The sequence below is a fragment of the Hypanus sabinus genome, chromosome 17 (assembly GCF_030144855.1).
Source record: "Hypanus sabinus isolate sHypSab1 chromosome 17, sHypSab1.hap1, whole genome shotgun sequence".
Classification (NCBI taxonomy): domain Eukaryota; kingdom Metazoa; phylum Chordata; class Chondrichthyes; order Myliobatiformes; family Dasyatidae; genus Hypanus; species Hypanus sabinus.
The window spans coordinates 39,134,666-39,156,213 of NC_082722.1; the positions used below are offsets into that span (position 1 = coordinate 39,134,666).

Sequence of the window (21,548 nt, forward strand, 5' to 3'; positions counted from 1 at the left end):
AAAACCTTTATCAGTTTATTAACACATCATAGATATAACAATAACTAAAAAACCATAAGCTTCAGATTTTGCACTTCAGAAGGAAGATTATTCCAATGCAAGATGACACTTGGCATGCAAATTGTTGATGGCCTGCTGATGCTCTTGAACTATAAGCCAGCATGTGTTAACAAATCAAAGACAGACAACAAGAACTGCAGAACAAACTGCATAAACTTTTTTGGTCATATGCATTCGACCACTGGAGTTTTTTTCTTGCACTTAGCATAAAAAGGAACTATTTTATGTTTATGTACAGGAAACCACCTTTTCTTAAATATTTTAGGATGAAATGTCTCCACAAGTACAAATTGCACAGATTTCATTTAACTTGATACCTGCTTTCTTTGATTTTATTAGATTCCTGTTTATAATTTCTTTGGACTGGTTGCAATAGTTTCAAAAGATCTCTGTTCAATTGTCTTATAGCACCACCAGGAGGAGAAGAAACATACATGCAAGATATAGTGCAATAATGTGACTGTAAATACAATGAAACAGTGACACACCAACATTTGGAGCACTATTGATTCCATATTAAAGTTCAAAACTCAGAATGAAGCAAGCACTCAAATAAATTACCATATTGCAGAGTACTAATTACATCAAAATAGCTCCAGATATTATAGCTGACACATTTACTCTGGATTTTTGTTGGCTAGAAATCATCATAATTTCCCTTATCCCTCTGCAACTCTCAATAAAAAAATCAATTCCAATCTCCTACAAACATTCTTCCAGGACTACCTTGTTAATCAGTGAGTTAACATGAATATATGGATTCATATATTAATTTTAACCACTCATCAATAAGGTTACAAGTATGCTAAAAGTCTTATCACTTATCATCATTATTACTATCAATCAAGCTAATTTTTCCTGTGATTCCAATTACATTGTCTAGAGATCCAATGTACAAGTAAATTATTAATTTGGTTCTTGCAAAGTTGAAATATATGGAATTATTTTGTTGGATTTAAGGCAGCTTACAAAAGTATTTCATTTTTTTTTCTCCATTAGCTTCCCTTATACTGTATTTCCTGAAGCCAGTTACTCATGCTAGGATGTAATTCCAAAAGCAGAAGTAACCTAGTATTGACTTCTTTCAATTCATTCTCATATTCACACTTCTAACACAATTTGCTTTACAGCAGTAAGGATTAATAACTTAGGGGTTTTTTTTCTTCGCGACAAACAATAGAAATCTCTATATTTTATCTTCAATTCCTGATTAACAAGATAAATCTGATTCAAATATTAGTTGAAGTTGGATCCAGTTCTTTTACATCATTTATCGATTGTACCTCACAATTATATTCTATTATTGACTATTCAAAAGGAAAGTTCAGGTTGCCAGTCTATGGAATAAATGAGGATGAAGAGGGATATTTTAACACAGCGACAAACGTGGGTTTTAATGCAGGTAGGAGTTTAAAGTCAGCGAGAATGGGTACAAACTCCCATCTTTGACTCATGCATGTTAGTCTGGTTGAATGCAACATCCTTGCGACAGCAAGATTTATCAATTAGTAAATACTCATTGATAATATGGACTAATATTCCAATATGTATTTTTTATTTAACACCATACTTATAGCCATCCCAAATTCTCTGAAATTTTCCAATGAAATAACATAACATAACATAACAATTGTCATTCAAATCCATGAATAAATATTTAAAGATTACAACTGCTGTCCTGACGAAGGGTCTCGGCCCGAAACGTCAACATTGCTTCTTCCTATAGATGCTGCCTGGCCTGCTGAGTTCCATCAGCATTTTGTGTGTGTCTGCAGATTTCCTCATGTTTGCATCGTAAATGCTTTTTTTTGTCCACATCAAGTACTGTAAGTGGGTTGTTCACAGTCCTTCTGCTATGTTTTCTTTCTGCACCTTGGAAGTTTCCTGAATAAGGTTTCATGCAATCTTGTTTTCCTTAGATTGATACTTTCATGAGGACAACTGCCCATGGAAGAGTGATCAGTGGCAGCAATGATCTATAGAGGATAGATCTGAAGCTGCAGAAGTGTGAGGTATTATTCACAAAGCAGGAGTTGCAGGCAGAAGCTGAACTTCCTTGAGTTAATGGATCAGCAAAGATCCTGACAGTCAGGTTGTAGTACAGATGTGAACTAATCGCCTGCACAATTGGGCAAGGAAGTCACAATCCACAATTAGGAAGTGCCCATTGCTTCCTCTGAAGCCAACACACAAAAGATTCACTATCTGCTTTTTGTGTCAGGAACGGGAGCGGGATGAACCCAAATGCAGGACGCAGACACTGAAGTACTAGGGGGGAGGACAGGATGGGGATGCCAGGCATGTAAGGGTTAATGCAGGCGGGGCTGGATCCAAGAGTTCATATGAGGCAGGCAGGCAGGCAGATCCCACGGTTTGGGGCAGGCAGGCGGGCAGATCCCACGGTTCGGGGCAGGCAGGCGGGCAGATTCCTCATGGCGGGCCGCATGGATCCCGGGCAAGGCCACCTCCCAGGCAGAAAACACAGAGGCCTGGGCCAGTCACGGACACCTGGGCAGGTGTGGGGCACAACCCACGGGAACCAAGGGGAGGAAAGGGTAGGAGTCCTTAGGGCGGGCCGCATGGATCCCAGGCAGGGCTGCCTCCCAGGTGGAAACATGGAGGCCTGGGTCAGTCGCGGACACCTGGGCAGGTGCGGGGCACAACCCTTAGGGAGCGATAGGTGGAAGGGGCAGAACCCCCACCGGGCAGCAGCAGTCCGGCAGGACTCGCCCAACGGAGGCAACAAGTAGGAGGGGGCAGAGCCCCCGCTGGGCAGCAGAAGTCCAACCAGACCCACCCAACGGAGGCAACGGGTAGGAAGCTGGGTCCAGGGTAAGCAGCAAAACTACAGTGATCCGCCGGGTACATTGGTAAATTGGGAAAGGCAACCAACAGCGTGGCAGCGCAAGCAGGGAGAATAAGGCGGAACAGCGGGACCAGCGCACAGGAGAGAAGCAGAGGAACAAGACCAACGGGATAGAGCATATACAGAACAGTCCAGCAACCAGGGTAGGACATGATTCCAAGCAGGGCAGAACAAAACAACCACCTGCCCAGTCTCCGTCCCACAGCCCCTTATAAATACCTGCAGCCGAATTGGCCACAGGTGTGCCTCCTTGATCCAGGCTGATCTTAACAGGCTCAAAGGGGCTGGGAGGGACAGCTGCAAGACCCGGAGTCCGGAGCACTCGGACCGGATTGAGACCCAGAACGCAGATTCCGGACCGGACCAGACCCTGACACTTTGTAAAGATTTCAACATGCAACCATTGTTAATGACCAGTCATCACCAGTTTCTGAAAAGGCTGGCATAAGTTAAATCAAGGCCACTGTCATCTTCTGTTTTTTTTATCATGAACCTAGAGTTCTAGTTGTTCCATTGGCTTAAAGTGATGCAGTCATATCTACTCTGTGAAACTGCAGAGAGGAGAAGAGAGCAAGTCAAGTCAGAAGTGCAGGAAGAATAGAAAACATAGCTGATGGGCCAGTCAGCTATGGTAGAAGACAAAACATAGTTAATGAGAAAAAACAGCTGTCTCAAAAGCACTTTTATGGAAAATGCCATTGTCTAAACAGATATGGTAAAATGGAGAATGAGAAACTGGCAGGATGAACTAGGGTGAGCACAATAACTGTGAGAGTCAGTGAGTTTATAATGGAGTTACACACACACATAATGCTGGTGGAACACAGCAGGCCAGGCAGCATCTATAGGGAGAAGCACTGTCGACGTTTCAGGCCGAGACCCTTCGTCAGGACTAACTGAAAGGAAAGATAGTAAGAGATTTGAAAGTAGGAGGGGGAGGGGAAAATGCAAAATGATAGAAGACCAGAAGGGGTGGGGTGGAGCTGAGACCCAGAAAGGTGATTGGCAAAAGGGATACAGAGCTGGAGAAGGGAAAGGATCATGGGATGGGAGGCCTAGGGAGAAAGAAAGGGGGAGGGGAGCAATAGAGGGAGATGGAGAACAGGCAGAGTGATGGGCAGAAAGAGAAAAAAAAGGGGGAAAAATATATCAGGGGTACGGTAAGGAAGGGACAAGGGGCATTAACGGAAGTTAGAGAAGTCAATGTTCATGCCATCAGGTTGGAGGCTACCCAGCCGGTATATAAGGTGTTGTTCCTCCAACCTGAGTGTGGCTTCATCTTGACAGTAGAGGTGGCCATCGATAGACATATCAGAATGGGAATGGGACGTGGAATTAAAATGATGGCATGAACATTGATATACCGGCTGGGTACCCTCCAACCTGATGGCATGAACATTGACTTATCTAACTTCTGTTAATGCCCCTCCTCCCCTTCTTACCCCATCCCTGATATATTTAGTTTTCTCCTCCTTTTTTCCCCCTCCTTTTTTTCTCTCTTTCTGCCCATCACTCTGCCCATTCTCCATCTCCCTCTATTGCTCCCCTCCCCCTTTCTGTCTCCCTAGGCCTCCCATCCCATGATCCTTTCCCTTCTCCATCTCTGTATACCTTTTGCCAATCACCTTTCTGGTTCTCAGCTCCACCCCACCCCCTCCGGTCTTCTATCATTTTGCATTTTCCCCTCCCCTCCTCCTTTCAAATCTCTTACTATCTTTCCTTTCAGTTAGTCCTGGCGAAGGGTCTCGGCCTGAAACATCGACAGTGCTTCTCCCTATAGATGCTGCCTGGCCTGCTGTGTTCCACCAGCATTTTGTGTGTGTTGCTTGAATTTCCAGCATCCGCAGATTTCCTCGTGTTTGCTTTTTATATTGGAGTTTCTCATTTGAGATGAAGATACTGAACTACTGCCAAAATGTGAAAATGTGAACAACATGGTGGCTGGCAATAAAAGAAATGTAGATTTGACTCTAAATGTGTGTCGGGAGCAGTACCAATATAGCCATCATTATAATAGACAAATAGGAGAACTGAATGCTGAATAGGGCTGGAACAATGATTGTTCTTCATGTCCACAAAGTGTCAGGTTTGGCACAGTCATGCGAAAGTACCATAGCTGTGATTTGGTGAACATGGGTGGGAGTTGCAGGAGAAATTGTTCAATGCATTCAGCCAAGCAGAGGAGGAAATTGGTTGGACCTCTGTTCAAGGAAGAAGTGAATAGTCCTCAGACCAACCTGGTATGGGATAGTGGATGAGTTTTTGGGATGAGGAAACTGATGATGTCAAAGTGGCAAATGCCATCAGAGTTGTTACACAGGAAGGGACTGGAGAAGTGGAAAAAGACAGAGTAAGAAGTAGGAAGGAATAAGTTTTATAGGTAAAAAAAGAAGGCTGAAACATTGGATCTACCCAAACAGGCCTGTTTTTCAGACCATTGGGAAGGAGATTGAAGTAGCTTTCTGTGGGTGGGTGACTGTTAACCTATCCAGAAAATGAGAGTAGTAAAGGTTGGCAATCATTGCCTTGATGTTCAATGATGACCATGGTTGCTTTGGAAAATAACTGCGAGCTGACATTTGACTTTTATAAATTAGAGATCTGTGAAACAACAAAATCACAACAATAATGCCTTTGTCACCATGTTGGATAAAAATATTGGCCTTTAGCGAGCATAGTATTACGGGTTCAGTCGGACATAAGTTAGAGTGTTTATGGGCAATGGAAAAATTGAGGTGGTCAGTATTATGTTGGTGATTAATGATGAGTAAAGCTAAGAAGCTAAGAAATCAAAAGGAGATATCCATGTAGATATGGAGAATGGAGAAAGAGCCAGCATCAGGGACAAAGCCTACTATTGAAAATATGGAGCACAAAGGTAAAAACAGTACAAGAACAACCCAAAGGCAAGAAATTCATTAAGAAAGGAAGGAAACTAAGGCATTTTCTAAGCATTTGTTAAAGAAACTAAAGAAGCAAATCTTGATCAATAACCTATTAATGACGAAACCATTGTAGGTGAGAAGGTAAATAAGACAGGTGAAAACCTATCTGAGAGAGAAGAGCATCTTCAAGTTGGTACTCTTGGAAAGAAGAGGCAGTGTTTTAAAAGATAATTGAAGCCAAAACAGAGAAGATACTGGAAATCTGAAGCACAGCATGTAAGTGCAATTACAAAGAAAGCATGGCAGCACTTCTACTTCATTAGGATAAACACAAAAAAGACTGCAGATGCTGGAAATCTAAAGCAACACACACCAAAATGTTGGAGGAATTCAGCAGGTGAGGAAGAATCTATGAGAATATATAAACAATCGACATTACAAACCAATACTCTTCTTCAGGACTGGAAAGGCAAAAGGAAGACAAAGGTAGAGGTTGTAAAAAGGTGGAGGGAGGGAAAGGATAGTTAAAATATGATAGGTAAATCCAGATGGGTGGGAAAGATAAAGGGCTCAAGAATAAGAAATCTGACTGGAGAGGACAGTGGACAATAAGAGAAAGAGAAGGAGGAGGGAAACCATGAGTAGGTGATCGGCAGGTGAGAAGAGGTAAGAGGCCAGAGTGGAGAACAGAAGAGGGGAAAGAGAAGGATTTTTTTTACTGGTAGGAGAAATAGATATTCATGTCACTGGGTTAGAGGATACCCAGATGGAATACAAGCTGTTTCTCTTCCACCCTGAGGGCGGCCTCATCTTGATACAAGAGGAAGCCATGGACTGACATGTTGGAACAGGAAAAGGAACTTCCACTGGGAAGTTCCCTTTTTCGCGGATGGAGCAGAGGTGCTCAACAACGTGGTCACCCAATTTATGATGGGTCCCACCAACGTAGAGGAGGCGACATCAGGAGCACCCGATACAGTAGATGACCCCAGCAGATTTGCAGGTGAAGCGTTGCCTCACCTGGAAGGTCTGTTTGGGGCTCCAAATGAAGGTGAATGGGCAGGTGTCGCACTTAGGCTGCCTGCAAGGATAAGTGCTGGGAGGCAGATTAGTGGGGAGGGATGAAGGGACAGAGGGAGTGATCCCTGCAGAAAGCAGAGGGGAGGGGAAGTAAATACATGTTTGGTGGTAAGACCCCTTTGGAGATGGCGGAAGTTGCAGACTTACCAGGCTTCACCTATCACCTTCTAGCTATCTTCCCTTCCTCTCACCTTTTTATTCTGGCATCTTCGCTCTTCCAGTTCTGAAGAAGGGTCTCAGCACAAAACATCAACAGTTTATTCATTTCCATAGATGTTGCATGACCTGCTGAGTTCATCCAGCATTTTGTGTGTTACTTCCTTAAGGATTTGCAAAGATTCAGCATGACATCTAAAATTTTGACAAACTCCTACAGAGGTGTCATGGAGATTGTATTGACTGGCTGCATCACAGCCTGGTATGGAAACACCACTGCCATTGAGTGGAAAAGCATACAAAAAGTAATGGATACAGCTTAGTCCACCACTGGTAAAGCTCTCCTCACCACTGAGCACATCTACATGGAGCGTTATTGCAGGAAAACAGCACCCATCCTCAAGGACCCCAGCAACCAGGTCATGCTCTCTTCTCACTGCTGCCATCAGGTAGAAGGTACAGGAGCCTTGGGACTCACACTACCAGGTTCAGGAACAGCTACTATCTCTCAACCATCAGGGTTCCTGAACCAGAGGGAATAACTTCACTCAACTTCACTAGTCCCGTAACTAAACTGTTCCCATGACCTATGGCCCATTTAAAATGACAGGAAACACACGTACAGCATTTTAGATGACAAAGAATTGGTATGGCAGATTAACGACCCTTCGAAAGATTAGGATAAATGAAAAGGCAAGGACATTGTGAGGAAAGGGGGTTGGAAGAGAACAAAAGGGATACACTTGGGAACAAGGTTTTTCAGGTAACAATTACCTTCCATGCTGACAATTAGAGAGAGGGATAAGGAACAAAAGAACATGGTGGAACTTAGATGTAAGGACCAACAGATGTTAGAAATCTGAAACAAAAGAGTTGCTGAAATACACATCAAACCAGGCAGAACCCATGGAGGGAAAAAATCTCAGCTCTTGCTCAGATAGTTGATACTTCTTCAGAACTGTCCAGAAATTGGTTCCCAAAATGTATTGAATTCAATACCAAGTCGTGAGCACTTCAATATACCTAGTCAGAAGTTGGAGCAATGCTCATCAAGCTTACATTGGGCAGTGTAGCTAAAACATCAGCTGGAGCAACAATATTCTAGACAATCTACAGTCCATAGAAGTCAGCATTAAATTGATCCACTTCAGGTTGCCTGCTTCTGCTGTGTGTGACCAAACCAGCCAGCATTTATGAACATTAATGCACTTTTCCTCTCTCCACAAATACTTGACATTTTTCCCCAGGACACTTTTGTTCCATATTCCTGACAACTTTTGCCATCACCAAAGATAATTAATCAACTCAATCTTCAGCCCTTCACAAACAGTTTGTTCATCTCTGAATTTCAAGCATGCCTATTTTCTCACTTTTCCATGCTGCTGAACCTTAAGGTGCTTCTGACACCTTCTACTTGTTTCAGATTTCCAGCATCTGCATATTTTTGCTTCAAACAATAGGTGAAACTGCATCACATTAAACTCATCAAGAAGCTGGTGCATGCCATTACTGGAGTGACTATTACTGAGTCACATACAGCATCAGGACAATAGCTACAGAAGATGACAGCATACCTGTAAATACATATATGTCTTGTCCTCTATCTCATGAAATATGCTGATTTACAAGCTGCTTATGTTGTAAGCATGCATTCCTTACTCTCACTTTAAAATACCCTTTTGTCTTAATCCTTTAATAGAATAATGTTAAGGAACACAGAGGAGTCATGAACTGACCTTGCACAGGGCTTTGTGCAGAATTCAGAACCCATTCTTTCCATCCTGGTCAATCTAAAGATGTGATCATAATCCAACAACCGATGGCTGCTTTCTCAATTTCCATTGCAGCACAAGCAAAGGCTGTGTGCTCTAATGGAAACTCAGAGCTCTGTATACACTGTCAGTTTGCTACTCTGCACACTCATACTGCTATCAGTGTGACTTTTAATACAAGCTGAGTGTCACAGCCTCCAGAAGATTAATAAGATGACCGGGCACCGGCAATAACTCCATGGAGCAGAGATCTGCTGCCCCTCTCTGGATGACAGTATTTGTGATCCCATCATTTCCAATCATTCACTGGTATTGAAGTTCCCTGCCAGCAACCCAGCCCAACTTCAACCTCTCAGGCCAAGCTGATGCAGTGCAAACACAGAGCTACTGAAGCTCATCTGCAAGCATTGAAAAGTCAGCAGTCTTTCATAACAATGCTGCAGCCATTGGTGTATCAATGCACAGCAGCATTGAAAATTGCAAATGGATACACACAATTGACAAATAGCACAATTTAGTTTCAAATTTAATTTTGATTACTTAGTTTACATTGTCTTTTAATGCTGGCAATGTTGCAGATTGAAGATTTGACAGTTTGCCACCAAAGAACACAAGATGTGATCCATTGGTAAATAAGGGTTTCAAAGGTCGGCTCTTCACTTCTCTCCACAGAAGCCGTTGAACCATTGAGTTTTGCCATCTCCTTTATGTATTAGCACATATGAAACGCCTTTTCTTTTTGGTAGCATGAATGAATGAATTTGCTACAAACATTCCTGACCAGAATAGATAGCCACTTATTTCCACTTCTACCTTCTGTAAAGTGGTTAAATCTGGTTCTTCTTTGGTATATGCTAAAACATGCAACACAAAATGAAAGTTTGTAAGACAAAATGGTGTCAGTTTGGAATGTGGGAACAGCCTGGAGATGTGCATGAACACACATCCTTGGGATTAGATACTGATAAAGAATGTTTTCCTCTGACCGGACCTGTTACCTCTGTTTCCAAGCTATGTGCCTAAGGCAAAGGTCGCAAGAGATAAGAAGGTACAGGCCGGTATCACTAAGAGATAGAAAAGTACCAGGATAAGAGTTATGTTATATTTTGGAAGGGTATAAAATGGGGCAATTTCTTTGTGTAAGTGGGAATCTTTGCTTAGGCTGGGTCACAACTACTGCTAGAGCTGGAGATAAAGACAAAATGTTGAGAAGAGGAGAAAGAGGGAGACAGAGACTGGAATAGTTGTTGGACATTTGCAGTTCCCTCCAGCAGTATATTGTGTGGCATAGCCTAGCAATTTAGCTTTTAAATATTATGTAGTCTCTCCTCTGACATTATTAGCCTTTTTTATTCCTGTATTTTATTCTTTGTATATCACTAATAAAGTATAACCTTTAATACGTGTACAGGGCCTCCTTTGTTTGCAGATACCTCTGGCTGTTGAATCAGAAAAGAACACAGAACAAATTTTAAAATACTTTCATCACACCTCCTTCCTTCTCTCCCTTCACTTTTCGCAGGTCTAATCCCTCACGTGAATAAGATAGCGCTGCATGCAGCAGACTACCTTGTTGTTCAAGATTCACTCAGCCAAGGACTCGCAGGCCCAATGAGCAGAGTCATTATCTGAACATGGAAGACTCTGCTCTGTCACATTTTGTTTGATCTCAGATTGAGATACAATGAAGCTAGATCATTTGTTTTGTTATCCTCAGACTAAGAAGGTTTGGCTTTTTTTCCCACAAGAATTTTCAACACCCAGAGATCATTGTCCAGGAGAATCTGCCTCTGCCAAAGAGAGAGTTTTTCATTGTAGTCCACAAGGAGTGTGTATGAAAAAGTATTTTTGTTCCTTGGCAACTCTTTTTCATAGCACTATTCTAAATGTTGACAATTCTTGCTTGCAATTCACAACCCTCCACTGCCCCCTACTTCCTGCTATTTGCTTACTAATGAATGTGAAGAAAGGAACTGAGAGAAACCATGACTGAAGCATGAGTTGGGGGTTATGGTACGCAGGGCTCCTGGTTGCTTACAGGACTGCGTTGAGTTTCTGACATTAAATGGGCCGGTTGAGGAGATAGCAGATATTACATTCTGATATGAATCCACCTGAGTGAATCTTTGATAAGAAAAGCATTAGAATAGCAATGTGAACATTTAATGATTCTTCAGGAAGATCATTTTCCTCTTCTACAACTTCCTATATACAATATATTCCCAGGCAATCTGTAACCTGTGTCCTTGTGCACCTCCTAAAGCATCACTAAAAATATTCAGCATCTTAAAGGCTTGCAAATTTAATTGTTAAAAAAAACCTTTCACTGAAGCACCCCTGACCTTCATTACTTTGTTTTTCTATTATTCAATAGGGAACAGAGAGATATTATGATTTTATTCTCATTCCTATCCCAGTCCCTCTCTGACACCTATGAGTCTTTGGCCTCTTCCACCATGCTAAACAAATCCTAAAGTAAACTTCAGCGACAGTATTTTATTTTCTGACTTTTCTGACTCAGGATTATTCAGTCCCAATAAAAGATGATCAACCAGAAACATTAACAGCTGCCTAACCAGCTGAATATCTCCAACATTCTATGTATTTCTTTCAGATTTCCAGCATTTGCACAGTTTTGCTCAAGTTTGTATTTCACAGGCCAAGTAGTATATTTTCCTTTTCCTACACACTCCTCTAGTTGTCATTTGTCTTCTTATATTTACTTCTGTACCATGCATGTCAGCCATGATTAACAAGTCTTTATCGAAAGCACAAGAGATTCTGTGAATGCTGGTAATCCAGAGTAACACACATGTGATGCTGGAGGAAGTCAGCAGGTCAGGGAGCATCTCTGGAGAGGAATAACCAGCTGACATTTCAGGTTGAGGCCCTTCATTGGGAAACCTTTTAACCAGGACCCCAACACTTGTGTAATTTAGTCTTTCTTGTCCCCCATCTTGTCACATACACTCTCCTTTTTCTTTCCACTTCCACCCTCCTCTGCAGTATAAAAGTGGGGTTTTTTTTACCTTTCATGGACCTGACATATTAAGTTTGTTTCTCTCATCCCAGCTACTGTCTGACCTGGTGATCTCTCTTTCTAATTTCATGATTCAATTGTCCAACTCCCTCTAGTGGTTGCATAACAAAACTAAAATGACTTCGGCTGCCGGCTGATGCAGTCAAATGTGTTAAATGCAGGAGTTGTCAGTCAAAGTCTGTGTATACTGGCCTGTTTCACTATAAGAGTTTTAGTGATATGACCAGTCATTGAAAAGAAAACTTTTTGATCGCTAACAGGCTTCCTCAAATCTTCTTCCAAATACAAAGAAATCAGGCATTTGGATTTCCTGAGGGTAAAAACATACCTGAGCTTATACATACCAGCTGCATAATGCAAGGAAGCTCTTGCTATACCCCGCCACTACTGATTGACTGAATGCTGAGTACATGAATTGTCATTTGTGCATGGATGGCACACAAACCTGAAAGTCAGCTCAATCTTACAAGCATCAAAAATCAATATGACCAAATGTCGATTTGGGCAAGCAATTAATTTATCAACCTTAAGTATTGTCGACACTAGCAATACCATAAAATTTTCTGAAGGTTCCTTGGAATGGATCCGATGGGAAGATAATCAATGATGGTCATTTTGACAATTACAAACAATGTGTTGCTGTTGTATTCAACATTGAGAAGGGACTTTTCTATGACAATATAGATCTCAAACACAAGAGATTTTGCAGATGCTCAGGATCTTGAGCAACTCACACAAAATTCTGGAGTAACTCAGCAAGTCAGGCAGCATCTAGGAACCTGTAAGACTTATTCCGAAACATTGACTATTTATTCCCCTCCATAGGTACCACCTGACTTGCTGAGTTCCTCCAGCATTTTGTGAGTTTTGTTCAATATAGAGTTGGTTTGGTTCTTATACTTTGACCATAATTTGACCACAATATTAATAAGATGTCAAAGTGTATCACACTAACCATTGCTGGAGATATAAAAAGTGTAACAGATGATGGTATCAATTATGACAGGGCGTGGTGACACAGCGCTTTAACTACTGCACCAATGGTTCAGTCTATCAGTTCAAATCTCACCAGAGCAATTAAGATATTTAAATACAGTTCATTAAATAATCTGGCATTTAAAACAAAAACAGACAAAAGAAAGCTAGTAAGAAACACACATGGGAAAAAATCTACATCCTGGAAATCCACAGCAATACACACAAAATGCTGGAGGAAGTTATCAGGCCAGGCAGCATCTATGGAAAACAGTAAACAGTTGATATTTCAGGCTGAGACCTGAAGAAGAGTCTCAGCCTGAAACGTCAACTTACTCTTTTCATAGACATTGCCTGGCCTGCTGAGTTCCTCCAGCATTTTATGTTGCAAAAGAAAGCCAGTCCCAGTAATAGAAACCAAAACTACAGATTATAAAAACCTAACTAGTTCACAAATGTATTTCAAGAAAGGAAATCTGTTGTCCTTACCTGATGTGCCCTGAATGTAACTTCAGACCCAAGGTAATACCCAAATATTCCAAATATTTATGATTCTACAAAGATTTGGAGTTTTCCAGTTCCTTAAATTTGCTGAAACCTCGGGAGTGAAACTGCAAATGCTGATACAAATTCAGATACCAGTGCTGCAGCTCTTTCTTGCAGTGCTGTCTTTCTTGGAACCAAGAAGGATTCACATTGAACGTTAACTGGTGTTTGACCATTGATGGAACCTCTAGGTCATTTGACCATGATGCCTTTACTCTGCAACAGTTTCTACATACTTTAAGCAGGACCAAGACAAAACCACAGGGTAGTTGTCAAGTGGTAGTGTCCGTCTGCGGATGACAAGGTTCTTAAACAGGAAATATGATTAGTAACTTTGCAGTTGACACAAAAATTGATTGAGTTGATTGTGAGGAGGGCAGTGTTCAACTACAGAATGATCTTGATGATTTGGTAAATAAGCAGAACAATAAATGGAAAATAATCTTTAAAAATGTGAGGAGTACACTTTCAGAGTATTAGCGAAGCTAGGATGTATGTACCTTTAGAAATAATAAGGAAGAGAGTAACCTTGGTGAACCTGGCCAAGGGATATTTACATATCTTTAATAACAAAGCATAGAAGGTCAAGTACAACAGTATAAAATATTAGTTAGGCCACAGCTGGAGAACTATACCACACATACAAAATGCTGAAGGGAACACAACAGGTCAGAAAATGACCTGAACTATGAAAATGTTTAAACAATTGGCATTTCAGGCCAAGACCTTTCATGAGAACTGCAAAGGAAGGGGGAAGATGCCAGAATAAGCAGGTGGGGGGGGGGGGGGGGAGAAGAGGAGAAGTACAGGCTAGAAGATGATAGGTGGGTGGAGGGGTGAAATAAAAAGCTGGGAAATGATAGGTGAAAAAGGTAAAGGACAAGAGAAGAAGGAATCTGATGGGAGAGGAGAGTGGGCTATGGGAGAAAGTGAAGGAGCAGGACAACTAGTGGTAGATGATAGGCAGGTAAGAAGAGGTAAGAAGGGTTCCAGAGGGGGAAATTGAAGAAGCATGGAGAGGGAGAAAAAAATTACTGGAAGCTGTAGAAATCGATGTTCATGCCATCACATTGGAGGATACCTAGACAGAACATAAGTTGTTGCTCTTCCAACCTGAAAGTGGCCACATCATAGCAGAAGAGGAGACCATGGACCAACATGTCAGAATGGGAATGGGGATTGAAATTATAATGGTGGGCCACCTGGAAATCCTACTTTTTGCAGATGAAGTGGAAGTGCTTGACAAAGCGGTCCCCCAATCTACGTCGGGTTTCACTAACGTAGAGGAGCCTGCAAAGGGGGCACTGAATACAGTAATTAACCTCAACAGGTTTCCAAGTGTTGCCTCACCTAGGACTGTCTGGGGTCCCAAATGGAGGTGAGAGCGGAGGGGAATGGGCAGGTGTAGCACTGCTTGCAAGGATAAATGCCGGGAAGGAGATTAGTAGGGAGGGATGAATGGATAAGGGAATCACGATCCCTGTGAAAAGCAGAGTTGGGGGGGGGGGGTGTAGAGGAAAAGATGTCTTTGGTGGTAGGGTCACAAATTAAAGATGACAGAAGTTGTGGAAAATGAGGTTTTGGATACGAAGGCTCATTGTGTGGCTCAATCCATGTTAAGGCAGCAGGACGACGGAGTGACCACGGGCCACCTTCTTATTCTGGCATCTTCCCCGTTTCTTGGCAATCCTGATGAAGGAACTAGGCCCGAAACATTAACAGTATATTCATTTCCATAGATACTGCCTGACCTGCTGAGTTTCTCCAGAAGTTTGTGTGTGTTGCTCTTGACTTCCAGCATTTGCAGAATCTGTGTTTATGATTTTCTGCTCACCATACTAATGGAAAGGTGCAGACAACATTCAGGAGTTTATCTAAGATCTTACATTTCAGGTTGACTGGATAGGCTGTGATTATTCTCCTTTGAACACAGAAAGCTGAATGGCAACCTCACTGAAGTATGCAAAGTTATGAAGGGTGTGTAGTTTCTCCAATATTTCAGCAATATTGTAAATACATTGTTTGACTAAGCATTCTTTGTTTGTTAACATCATTCACTATGGGCTATATATCAGAAGTACATGAATAGCATATTTCATTACGCCACGACATTATCTGTGAATGCTGCACTAAAGAAAAGAAACTAAGTACACAAGTGCTTTTCTTTCGATTAGTTTATGGAGTTACAAGACATAACAGTGGTGACAAGGAAGTTTTAAAATGAACCCAAGACGACAACTTACCTGCCGAAGTGTAGCAAGTTTTTTTCTTGGGAAGGGGAGAGAGAAGTTCAGTTCAGTGATGAGCCTAATGATACACTGAGATTGTTTACTTTGTGGGATCTTACAAGAAAGCATTCAAAACTGGTTCCTGACTGAAGCATAACTCACATTTAAAAAGAGCACCTGAAATTTCTGTATCAATGGAAACAGCAGTCAAGACACACAAATGAGTTGCAGTCAGCAATGAAAGCGAGCGTGAACAAAATTGAAACGTCTAATCAGAAATCTGGGTGGCTGAACAAATTGTTACCATTGTGGCAGGGGCTCACATACACCAGACCAATGCAGGTTTGAAGGTGAAACTTGCAGAAAATGCAACAAAGTAGGACACATACAAAGTGCATGTCAGGCAGACAAAAATAAATGGACTGCACAGGAAAAGAAAAAAGATAAAAAGTCAAGTTGCAGTTTCAAAAATCTGATAACGGTAAGAGTGACACAGGACTGGGTGGCTTGATGAACAATCTGATAAATATGAAAGCAACACAGGAATGAGTAGCCTTGAGATTTACCATGTGAAAACAATCAACAAGCAATATGGCTTACACCACAAGTGAATGGCAAATTAATTAAAATAGAATTGGACACAAGCTCAGCTATTTCAGTCATTCCACAAAATGACTTTAAATGGCATTTCAAAGATTCTAAACTGAACCCTGCAGATATTCAGCTAAGAACTTACACTGGAGAAAAGATAACTCCTGTGGAAATGATATTTATAACAATAAAATGCAACAACCCACAGGCCTCATTGGGCTTGTATGTGGTAAAAACAGAAGGGCCAGCTTTGTGGAGCCATGATTGCCTGAAACAACAGCTTGATTGGAGATCCATCCACAGTTTGCATGTCACATCTCCTGCAATAGAGTTAACTGAAAGCAAATTAAGAAAGGTATCGAATAATGCCATAGCAGTGTTCAAGGATGGCATTAGAAAACTCAAACATATCAAGGGTAAAGTAGTGTTAAATGAAAATGCTACACCCAAGTTTTACAAAGCTCATCCTGTTCTTTATACCATCCATGATAAAGTAGCCAGTGTGCTAGATCACATGGAGGCTGAAGGAATTCTTTCCAAGGTTGGAGTGGGGCCCATGGGCAACATCAGAGGTCACAGTAGCCAAGAAGGATGTGTGGTGATCTGTGGTGATTTTAAGGTTACCATTAACCTCAATACCCTCTCCCCAGGATAGAGGTTGTCTTTGCAACCCTTTCTGGAAGGAAACATTTCAGCAAAGTGGACTTAGCTGAAGCCTACCTTCAGATGTAGATGGAAGATTCCCAAGTGCTTCTCACCATCAACACTCACAAAGGGTTTTATCACTATAATAGGCTTAATTTTGGAGAAGCATCTGCACTGGCATTCTAGCAGTAAGTTACGGACCAAGTGCTGCAAGGCTGCCCAGGCACTCTTACCTGTGTGGTATTAATGTTACTGGTAAGGATGCCAAGGGACATCTCCAATATCTGAAAACACTGTTACAAAGATTAGAAGCATATGGGCTCAGAGCACAACGTAACAAGTGTGAATTCTTTAAACAAGCATCACTTACTGAGGTCACACCATTGTTGCACAAACATTACACAAGAGTGCTGATAAAATTGAAGCAGTGGTTGATGGATGCCCCAGGGGCAAAGGATGTGACACAGTTGCTGTCCTTTTCAGCATTTTTCAATTATTATAACAGGTTCCTGTCAAATACAGTCCCTTCAACTCATCGGAAAGAAACGGCAACAGACAATGCAGTGTGAGTTAGCTTTCCAAAAGACAAAGGAAACGGTGTCGTCAGACATTATAATCCAAATTGTCCAGTAATGCCTGCCTGTGATGCCTCACCTGATGGTGTCGGCGCAGTCATGTCACGTTATGAGTGATTGAAGTGAATGTCTCATAGCCTTTAAATCATTCCCTTTCATGTCAGTCATCTAGGCATTGTCAAAATCAAAGTGTTGGCTCAAAGAATTGTCTGGTGGCCTGGGATAAATCAGAAGATCGAGCAGCTTGGACATGCACTGTTCAGGATGCCATCACATCCAGAAGATGCCAAGAGCAGTGCCTCTCCATCCCTGGGAATGGCCTGCATTGCCCTGGCAGAGGATTCATGAGGATTTTGCCAGACCATTCATTTGCACAAATTTCTTGGTAGTTGTGGATGCAGCTACGAAGTAGCCAGAAGTGTTCCCAATGGCCTCCACGACAGCCTCACACACTGTTGATCTGTTGAGAAGCCTCTTCTCAAGGACTGGTGTTCCAGAACACTTAGTCAATGACAATGGACCACAGTTTGCTGTGGAACAGTTTCAGTAATTCCTGAAAGTGAATGGAATAACATGTATTACATTTACACCATACCATTCAGCTGCAAATACATTGGTGGATGGGTCTGTCCAGAGTATTATATGTAATGTAATACATTATGCATTTGAGTTGAGATGCATTCTATACTGAGTTGGAGTTTTTGGCTAAGCAGGGAGGAGTGTAGTGTATCCAATATTTCAGTAATATTTGAGTAGCATTGTAAATATATTGTTTAAGCATTAATTGCTTACATAATTCATTTTGAGTTACATGCAAGAAGTATGTGAATGCCTTACATCATCACGCCACCACATCATATGCAACCACCACACTAAAGAAAACAAACTAAGTACATAAGTGAACATGAGGAAATCTGCAGATGCTGGAAATTCCAGCAACACACACAAAATGCTGGAGGACACAGCAGGCCAGGCAGCATCTATAGGAAGAAGTACAGTCGACGTTTCGGGCCGAGACCCTTCGTCAGGACAGTCCCAGGGTCTCGGCCCGAAACGTTGACTGTACTTCTTCCTATAGATGCTATAGAGGGTAAGGGGTAGGACATTTAGAGAAAAATTGAGAAAGAATTTTCACCACCAGGAAGGTTGAAATACGGATCTTAATAGTAGTTAAGAATGAGAAGAATTCCACTGTGGGAATCGGCTCCTCTTCCTGCCCATGGAATAGTGAGTGTCTGTCAGCGCCTCACTACACCGGCTCTCTGCCTCAGGTACAACATTTAAACCATATTTGCACAGTTACATAAATAGGAAAGGTTGAGAGGGATCCGGGCGTAATGCAGGCAGATGGGACGAATTGAGGTCAACAGCTTTGTCGGCGTGGATGAGTTTATCATTGTACAAGTTCAAGGAATGTTTTTGCCTTAAGGCATCCTAACAGGGTGACGGAGATAACATTGAAGTATTTAGATGAGAACTTTAAGTTACAAGGCATAGAAGGCCAAGCATCGTATAGATTAAGTACTGATGGTCGTTACGGATGCAGAGGGGCGAAGAGCGTGTTTCTCTTCAGTGTTATTTGACACGTCTATGCCCTCGTTATCCGCTGACTACTCAGTAAATCAAAGCCAGGAGTCACTTAATTTTTTCGTGGGAAATGGAGGAACATACAATTGCACTTGTGTGATCGGTGTGAAGTATGGGTCAGGCCCCAGGTCCAACGTGGGCTGGGATCCGGAGTGCTAATGTTTCAGGTTGTTTTCTCCAACTAAAATTTTCTATATAGAAGTGATCGAATCCAGCAGCCTCGGTTCTTCGTATTATTCGCAGGAAGTGCACGCCTCCTTCTCGCACGAATATTGAGGACGATGTCAACTGTTCCATTTAACCAGACGGCCCTGGTCTGCTTTCAATATAAATGATGTTCTGCTGTTAGCTCGTTTATATTCTGAGTAGCAGCGACACCAATGAAACCGAAAACATTGGCAAAGTCGACAAAGCCCGTGGGCTACGAGGGGAAAGAGAAACCCAAAGCTGAAGCCATCTGCCGCCATGAGCCTCCCGGGAGCGAGCTCCTGACGAACGTGCGCGGACAGGCGCTGCTGTCGATCGCGGTCATTGCGCCTGCTCGATCGATCGCGGAGTCTGCGCTCCTCTGCTCGCCCTGGCGGCTGTGGCCGGGCCGCGCGTCGCCTCCATTGTCTGGGTCCGCCGCGCCCACCATGGGCAGAAAGCACAAGAAGCACAAGTCGGACAAGCACGCCACCGAAGGTAAAGGGGGCGAGCGAGGGGCCGCGGCCACCCCCCATCCCCCGAGGAGCTGGCCCACGGGCACCCGGCCTGCCATTTCCCTGGCGCAGCTGGACGGGGGTCTGCCCCCTGGTCCGCTCTGCTGCCAGCACCGCCCTCTGCCTCCCCTCGGGTGGGTGCAGACCTGGTCTGACCACCCTGCTCACCCCATTGTCTCTAAACGGAGAAGGTTGGCTGCGGTCTGGCCTGTTTCCATTGTGAACATTGACTCCCCCGTCGCGGTTGTCCTGCGAAACTCGGGAGGGGAAGCTGGTGGGTAACAGCCCCATTGAGGGTCCCTTCCCAATTCCAAGAGTGCAGCAGCTGGGGAGGGGTAGCAGAGAGAACCTGACTTCATTCTGATTTCCCAACGTGTACAGTGACTTTTTCAACGTCAAAGCCGCCATTAATCGGCTTCTTTCTTTCCGCACCCTAATCTTTTGCCCCTGGTTGCAAACTCGCGTGGCGGGAAATTTGAATATTTTGGTGCCGAATTGTGCTACATTGTGAAAGAACACACCGCGTTCTTTCCGCCTGAAGCTTCTATGGTTAGTTTTCAGCGTTTACTCGTACCGTGACGTTGCAGAGCCAGAGAGATACTCGCAGGAAGGCAGCTGTACAGCTTAACCATTCGCTTTGTTATAAGCTACAAACTAAGAAACACGAAATGAACCTCTCTGAAGCTTTGTGGGAGCTTTTAAGCACCTACTGAAGAGTTTGATCGATGGCAAATATTCATACCAAATTTTTATGACATTCTCATTGGTACGTAATTTACAGTAATTTAAACTGTAGGACCTATTTTATAGGAACATACTGAGCTTAGAAGAGAATGAATTTAGCAATTAATGGCTGACTGTGCCACATATCAACGCGAGGAAGGGGAAATCTTTTGGATGATGGTCTACACTAGTCATTAGAATGAAATGTTATCTGGACCCATTTGTGAAAAATCCAATGCCCCAGTGACAGGTTTACACAGTAGGTCTGTTAGATGATCAATCTTGAGTCTTTTTGGGTTCAACATTTAATAATTTGTTTCTTGCAAGCTTGCCCTCTGTAAAAACTTTGCAATCGTTGAAAATCTCTCTGCTCCCCCGTGCTTTTAAAATCCTTGGCCTCACCCCAACTTTTAACCCCTTAAGAGGCAGTTTGCTTTTGCACCTCTACAGAATTTCATGCTCTATGTCTCCATTCCTCTTTGTTTCTTCAGTATTAAAATATTTAATTTCTTTGGCTCAACAGCATTAAACATAATGTCCAAATCCATTTGCATGGCTTTCTCTTATCTGATTTCCAAAAAGTTCCAATATACCAGTCAGCACAATGACCCATAATCAGATGGCTTTGTGGGAAATCATGTATCACAAGTCTGTTAGAATTTTTTGAAAGGGCAACCAAGAATATTGCTGAGTGCATGGCAGTGGATGTTGTCTACAGCAAGGTTTTGGCAAGGTACAGCATGGAAATTTAATCTGGAAGGTTAGATTGCATGGGATCTAACAGGAGCTAGCTACAAATGAATATAAAATTAACTTGATGGTAGGAAGCAGAGAGTGGTGGTAGAAGGTTTTTTAATTAGAAACCTGTTACTGATGGTGTGCCGCAGGGGTCAGTCTGAGATGTTTTGTGTTTGTCATTTATATATATGTTTTGTACAAGTATGGTTCATGAGTTTGTATATGATACTAAAGTAGATGGTGAAGATAGTTATCAAAAATTACAGGAGGATCTTGGTCAGCTAGGTAAGTGAGCTGAAGAGTGGTAAATGGCATTTAATCTATATAAGAGAAAGGTGTATTTTGGAAGTCAAACCTGGGTAGGACTTTCACAGTGAATG

General features: G+C 42.4%; 1 protein-coding gene and 1 long non-coding RNA gene across 3 annotated transcripts in view; one reads left to right on the forward strand and one right to left on the reverse strand.

The window, feature by feature from the left end:
- Positions 1-17,320: 17,320 nt before the first annotated feature.
- On the reverse strand, positions 17,321-18,920 carry LOC132406839 (uncharacterized). The gene is made up of 2 exons (XR_009516268.1): positions 18,555-18,920; positions 17,321-17,972 (listed from the first exon to the last, which is right to left on the reverse strand). It is a non-coding gene; the product is annotated as an uncharacterized LOC132406839 (long non-coding RNA).
- Positions 18,921-19,240: 320 nt separating this feature from the next.
- brd7 (bromodomain containing 7) overlaps positions 19,241-21,548 on the forward strand; it is a 35,385-nt gene continuing 33,077 nt past the window's right edge. For both annotated transcript variants that reach the window (XM_059992877.1, XM_059992878.1), the window contains exon 1: positions 19,241-19,690. In XM_059992877.1, coding sequence (XP_059848860.1) covers positions 19,387-19,690 — 304 coding nt within the window. In that variant the 5' untranslated portion in view covers positions 19,241-19,386. The remainder of the gene's footprint in view (positions 19,691-21,548) is intronic.